The 6,817-nt window shown below is 45.3% G+C and overlaps 1 protein-coding gene across 1 annotated transcript; it reads left to right on the top strand.

The window, feature by feature from the left end:
- The first annotated feature begins 2,746 nt into the window (after positions 1 to 2,746).
- On the top strand, positions 2,747 to 6,256 carry LOC123043507 (elongation factor 1-alpha). The gene is made up of 3 exons (XM_044465975.1): positions 2,747 to 2,923; positions 3,979 to 4,462; positions 5,141 to 6,256. Exons 2-3 carry the CDS (start codon positions 4,001 to 4,003, stop codon positions 6,020 to 6,022), a joined length of 1,344 nt encoding a protein of 447 aa, XP_044321910.1. The 5' UTR covers positions 2,747 to 2,923; positions 3,979 to 4,000; the 3' UTR covers positions 6,023 to 6,256.
- The last annotated feature ends 561 nt before the right edge of the window (positions 6,257 to 6,817 follow it).

Below are 6,817 nucleotides of genomic sequence, written 5' to 3' on the forward strand. Positions count from 1 at the left end.
TCTACAAAGCTCGACTTGTCACAAAAGGTTTTTTGACAAGTTCAAGGAGTTAACTACGATGAGACTTTCTCACCCGTAGTGATGCTTAAGTCTATTCGAATCATGTTAGCAATTGCCGCATTTTATGATTATGAAATCTGGCAAATGGACGTAAAAAATGCATTCCTTAATGGATTTCTTAAAGAAGAGTTGTATATGATGTAACCAGAAGGTTTTGTCAATCCTAAAGGTGCTAACAAAGTGTGCAAGCTCCAGCGATCCATTTATGGACTGATGCAAGCATCTCAGAGTTGGAATATACGCTTTGATAAGGTGATCAAAGCATATGGTTTTATACAGACTTTCGGAGAAGCCTGTATTTACAAGAAAGAGAGTGGGAGTTCTGTAGCATTTCTAATATTATATGTGGATGACATATTGTTGATTGGAAATGATGTAGAATTTCTAGATAACATAAAAGCATACTTGAATAAGAGTTTTTCAACGAAAGACCTCGATGAAGCTGCTTATATATTGGGCATCATGATCTATAGAGATAGATCAAGACGCTTAATAGGACTTTCACAAAGCACATACCTTGACAAAGTTTTGAAGAAGTTCAGAATGAATCAGTCAAAGAAAGAGTTCTTGCCTATGTTACAAGGTGTGAAGTTGAGTCAGACTCAAAGCCCGACCAATGCAGAAGATAGAGAGAAAATGAAAGTCATTCTCTATGTCTCAGCCATAGGTTCTATCGTGTATGCTATGTTGTGTACCAGACCTGTTGTGTATCCTATGCCAAGTAGTCGAATCTAAAAAGAGAAACCATACTTATCGTTTAAGTATATGTAGCCATACAAACTTTCAGTGCTACTATCATAAACACTACACGAGGAAATTGATATGAAAAGCACCTTACAAGTATCTATTAGATTAACACCAAATAGTTATCTGGATCGGACAGAAATACCAAAAAAATACCAAAATTAAGCACATATATAGACATGAAAAAAAATCATTGCTCAAAACATTTTTGATTGAGTTACATGTTTTCTCTTGGGTCGCCCTCTCTTGCATTTGTGCACCTTTGAAAATGTTTTGTTAACATGTGTGGTTTACTGGTCATTGGATCTTCGCTCTACAGCACTGTCACAGATCAGCCAAAGCCTCATTTCTTCAGATCCGGATCCTCTAATATTAAGAAGGAAAGTTAGAGAAGCTACAATCCCCTAACTTTCCTTCTTGCAATCCATATGATTAAGGCTAAAATGATTTAAATAAATATGCAAATTATAGATTTAATGTGTAAATTCATAATCATTACATACAAACAATTCATGGTGAAATAAAATTAATTATAGATTATTTATATCTACAGTAAATATTCATAGTAAATAATCCACTAAACGTCTTTAACATTCCTTCTTCATTTTACACTATGATTACACTGTAGCATCGTGACTTTGCTTCTCTAAGTTAGAGGATCCGCCTCCCATTTCTTAGGGCCCAACTATATCCATCGTTCATTTACGTGACCTGGCCTCAACATTTTTTGATTCTAAGAGCATCTCTAGCATATTCATCAACCGTCTGTCCCGCAAAACTCGTTTATGGTATCCCGAAAACGTTTTTTGCAGGACGCCGGACGCTGAGCCACAGCAGATCCTGCATACCGAGCCCGCATACTTAAACTTACATTTGGCGCTTAAAACTAGATCGCCCGAGTTCATCATACATAGCATATGGGAGTTCATCTAGTACATACCATACGGAGTTCACTACAAACCAAAAATAAACATAGCAAAGGGAAAACTAACACACTAGCATACTACATCTACTCGTTGCCGGAGTCGCCGTCGCCGCCCTCGTTGTCGGAGTCGGAATCGCCACCCTCATCGCCGGAGTCGCTATCGCAGGGCAGGGCTTTGTTTTCGTGGAGGGTGTAGTAGATCAGCATACCGGAGAGGGTCGAGGCGAGCTGGTACTCCTCCCGAAGCGCCGGCATGTGCGCGGCCGCAGTTGCATCTCCGGTGGTGGCGGCCTCCTTCGCCTCCCACCATGCGTGCTCGGCTGCCCGGAGCCACTGGATGGAAGGATAGAAGAGCCTCCCGAGTTGCCGGAAAGTCGCCCACTCCCGCGAGTAGGCTCGCGGGATTTCGCACCGCCGGTGCGTGCCTGCTCCCTATGCTTCTCAGACACGGGAAGGCAGAGAGAGGAGCTGTCGGCCTCGTCGTCGTTGCGCCACTTGTGGCCGGTGAACACACCACGCCCGCCGAACCCCCCGCCGCAATCGAACCCATTGTGCCCGCGAACCCCCCGCCGCTGCCACGCCCTGCACCCACGGACGCCATCTCCGCCAAGATTTCGGTGATCAAATGCGCCGGAAATCGCTGCCGAAGGGGAAGAGATTTCTCATCGGAGTTTTGATTTTGTGGTGGAGATGGATGAAGGGAATGACATACGGGAACCCTAAAATGACCCAACGCCCCGTATATATATACTGGAATGCTGGTCGGTTTACGGTCCGCCAGTAAAAAAATTATGGGCCGGGCCCTTTTTTATGGACCTGCTCGAACCGTATTTTATTTCACTCCGTAGAACGGCCGGAAAAACGCAGTTCGCATGGACTTATACAAGATTTGCTACAGATGCTCTAAACAAAAGATATTCCTTCACGGCCAAGTCGAACGTAGGCGCTACGAAACGCGAATGCACAGAGCGCCACCAGCAGCCGCACGATCGGGATCGAGCGGACGAGACACAACCACCATCCCAGCCGCCCGTCCCACGATCGAGAGGCCGCGGATAAACCCTAGGCGCCCGTGAGATCCTATATAAGGCGGGGCCGACGGCATCCATCCCTCCTCCACCTCCCACCTCATCGCCGCCGCAGGCTTTGACTCCATCGCCTCCTCCCTCCTCCTCTTCGTCTCCGGCAGGCCAGGTACCCCTCCCCGCCGCCCGCCGGCCGTTCCCGCGCCGGCGGTTCCTTCCTCTCGCTTTTACGCCGTCGCATCTGTAGGCCGTTCGCGCGCCAGTAGGTGATATATCGGTCGATCTGGTCGGTTTCGTTTCTTAGCCTGTCGCGTGAGCTGATTACCTAGATGGCTAGATCTGCTCGGTTAGCCTCTTCGCCTTGCTTTGTTTAATCTCGAGCCTGTCGCATGGACTTGTTGTGTTGGTCTCCGAGGATCTGAATCTGGATCACCATCATGTTGTAATTGATAGATTGATGCGATCTGTATGCCTTTTGTTCTAGACTAGCCCTGCTGTAGAGCGATTAGTTTATTTCCAATCTTTGGCCTAGGTTGATGAGGATCTCGTGATATCTAATCCTGTAGCACCAGTTTGTACTATCCTGCAGTTTTTAGTTGGATTGGTACGGAATTACTCGAGTTTTGATATGTTTAGTTTGCACTGGTCTTTGTTCGCAAATTGGAGATGCAAAAAGTGCCCATCGTCTAATGGTAAAGACTGAAGGCCCCCTTGCGGGGCCTTCTCATATAGGTTCGATTCCTATTGGGTGCTTCTGCAGACGATCCCCTGCATCTCCAATTTGCTCTCTACCTGAACTGCCTTGTTAAGTAGTTGCCTTGCCTGCTAATCTTGTCCCATCGGATTAGAACATGCTTGGCTACTTGACAAGGTATTCTGGTCTTTGTTTATCTTAATCTTCTGTTAGGAATCATTTGGAATAGTTTTACATCCCTTATGTGATGAATTTGAATTATTGTAGTGGTGCTATCACTGAATCTAACTGTTTTCTCTGGCACTGTTTGTGTCTGTTGGTGGTTTGTTGCAGTATTATTAGTGCAATTCTAGCTGTTATGTAGTTTCAAGTCTAGTTCTGCTTGCCTGTCAAGTATTGCCTGATAATTTAAATGTTTGCCAATGATTGTATGTTTTCATATTATTGTTTCAGATTATCACTCATTTGAATGTGAAGCAGTAGTATTGAATTTCTTGTACTCATATTACCATCCCTAATTGTCTATGCAGGTAGTTAACAGCTCCAGCAGCCATGGGAAAGGAGAAGATCCACATCAGCATTGTGGTCATTGGCCATGTTGACTCTGGCAAGTCAACCACGACTGGCCACCTCATCTACAAGCTTGGAGGCATTGACAAGCGTGTGATCGAGAGGTTCGAGAAGGAAGCCGCTGAGATGAACAAGAGGTCTTTCAAGTATGCCTGGGTGCTTGACAAGCTCAAGGCTGAGCGTGAGAGGGGTATCACCATTGATATTGCTCTCTGGAAGTTCGAGACCACCAAGTACTCCTGCACTGTCATTGATGCTCCTGGTCACCGTGATTTCATCAAGAACATGATCACTGGGACCTCCCAGGCTGATTGTGCTGTGCTTATCATTGACTCCACCACTGGTGGTTTTGAGGCTGGTATCTCCAAGGATGGCCAGACCCGTGAGCACGCTCTCCTTGCGTTCACTCTTGGTGTGAAGCAGATGATCTGCTGCTGCAACAAGGTATACTTTTATTCAACTTTCAATTGCCATGTTTATGAGTGACCATTTGATTTGTGCACCATCTATCAACTTGATAAGGCTCAGAATTACTTATCTAATGTCAATGTTCATTAGTACAGAAAACATCCTCTAAACTGATTGACATACTTTTGCTATCCACTTGATGTTAAGGTTCAGTGTTTTTTGGTCAATGCCAATGTTGTTTAGCACATAGTTCCTGTAAACTGATTGACATCAGTGTCATTCTAGTAATATGTGTTGACCAATTTGGTTTTTCTTAATTTAGGAATGCACTATATGCTTCTTGTTTTAAGGTTCAGAACTGCTTAGTAAATGTCCAGGTTCAGTTTATGAACTTGCTAATCTTTGGTGATTTTGTTGTATAAGTTCACCCAGTAGTTCTTATCATGTAGTAGTTCTCATCATATATGTTACTTTGTTATGCATCTTTGATAAGTGCAACTGTTTGTTTGGTTGCTATCTCTTATTCCATGCAACTTCCATCAGTACTTGGGTATATATATATGATGTTTCTCATTTTTTCATCTCTTATTCTGTGCAACTTCCATGAGCACTCGGGTATATACATGTATGCTGTTTCTCATTTGTGTTTGTTTGCACTGTTACTTTTCAATGATTCTGTTTATCTGATGAGTTTGCTCTTATGATCTGTTCCAGATGGATGCCACCACTCCTAAGTACTCGAAGGCCCGTTATGAAGAAATTGTCAAGGAAGTCTCTTCATACCTGAAGAAGGTCGGTTACAACCCTGACAAGGTTCCCTTCGTTCCCATCTCTGGGTTCGAGGGTGACAACATGATTGAGAGGTCCACCAACCTTGACTGGTACAAGGGCCCCACCCTTCTTGAGGCCCTGGACCAGATCAATGAGCCCAAGAGGCCCTCCGACAAGCCCCTGCGTCTTCCCCTTCAGGACGTCTACAAGATTGGTGGCATTGGAACTGTGCCAGTGGGGCGTGTTGAGACTGGAGTCATCAAGCCAGGCATGGTTGTCACCTTTGGTCCTACTGGCCTGACCACTGAGGTGAAGTCTGTGGAGATGCACCACGAGTCTCTCCTGGAGGCGCTTCCTGGTGACAATGTCGGCTTCAACGTCAAGAACGTGGCCGTCAAGGATCTCAAGCGTGGATACGTCGCTTCCAACTCCAAGGACGACCCTGCCAAGGAGGCTGCCAACTTCACCGCCCAGGTCATCATCATGAACCACCCTGGCCAGATCAGCAACGGCTATGCCCCGGTGCTGGACTGCCACACGTCCCACATTGCTGTCAAGTTCGCTGAGATCCAGACCAAGATTGACCGGCGGTCTGGCAAGGAGATTGAGGCGGCGCCCAAGTTCCTGAAGAACGGTGATGCCGGGTTCGTCAAGATGATCCCCACCAAGCCCATGGTGGTGGAAACCTTTGCCCAGTACCCTCCCCTGGGCCGGTTTGCTGTGCGCGACATGAGGCAGACGGTTGCCGTGGGCGTTATCAAGGCCGTGGAGAAGAAGGATCCGACCGGCGCCAAGGTGACCAAGGCTGCGGCCAAGAAGAAATGAGATGGTGTCAGGTTCTTTACTGCATCTATGGTGGTGGTGGCGGTGGCGGTATTTGGTGGTGGTGATAGTTGTTCTAGTCGTTTTGAGAACTTGTTAAGCTTCGGTTATTTGTGTCGAGCAGTGTTGGAACTGCTTATTGCTCTGGTCATTGTATCGTTCGGTTGTGTTGGTGGAACTATGTCAGTTGATGTTGCTACTAAATATAGTCGTCATGTTTGGAGTCGTTTTATATCAGTTGATCATGTTTCTTGTCATGCAAAGTTGAATTTTTGTTTTGCTTCCTTAACTATTCCTATTCCTGTGCTTCTTTTGCAGCCAGAATATTTCTTCTTCAGTTGTCCACTTTGCAGCTCCGAGTATGCTCTGAGATTAGGTGTTTGTTTTAGGATTGTTTTACAAACAGATGCCTTCGGTTTTTCTTTTTGCGGTAGTATTTTTTTATTCATCAAATGATGACGATATCGGTTACAATCAGAGAAGAGATAAAATCGGAGTCAGATTAGGATGACCGCTACACTAAAAAACGTTAGTATTGGACGGAGGGAGTTAAAATAGTTCCCGCGCTGACTTTTCGCGGAGGTAAATTTGCCTAAGTCCCAGATCTGTGTAATTTTCATGCCATATTCGACCTGTTGTATCTCCGCATCCGTAACCCCGTTTTGTGCGTGTAATATGTCAAATTGTTCGTCTTGAAGAGTACATCATTTCATTTCATTGCATCATTTCATTTCATTGCATCATGTTCATTTGAGGTCATCTTGATGCCCGAATCATCGTTGCAAGAGTGCTTCATAA

The sequence above is a fragment of the Triticum aestivum genome, chromosome 2B (genome assembly GCF_018294505.1).
Source record: "Triticum aestivum cultivar Chinese Spring chromosome 2B, IWGSC CS RefSeq v2.1, whole genome shotgun sequence".
Taxonomy (NCBI): Eukaryota; Viridiplantae; Streptophyta; class Magnoliopsida; order Poales; family Poaceae; genus Triticum; species Triticum aestivum.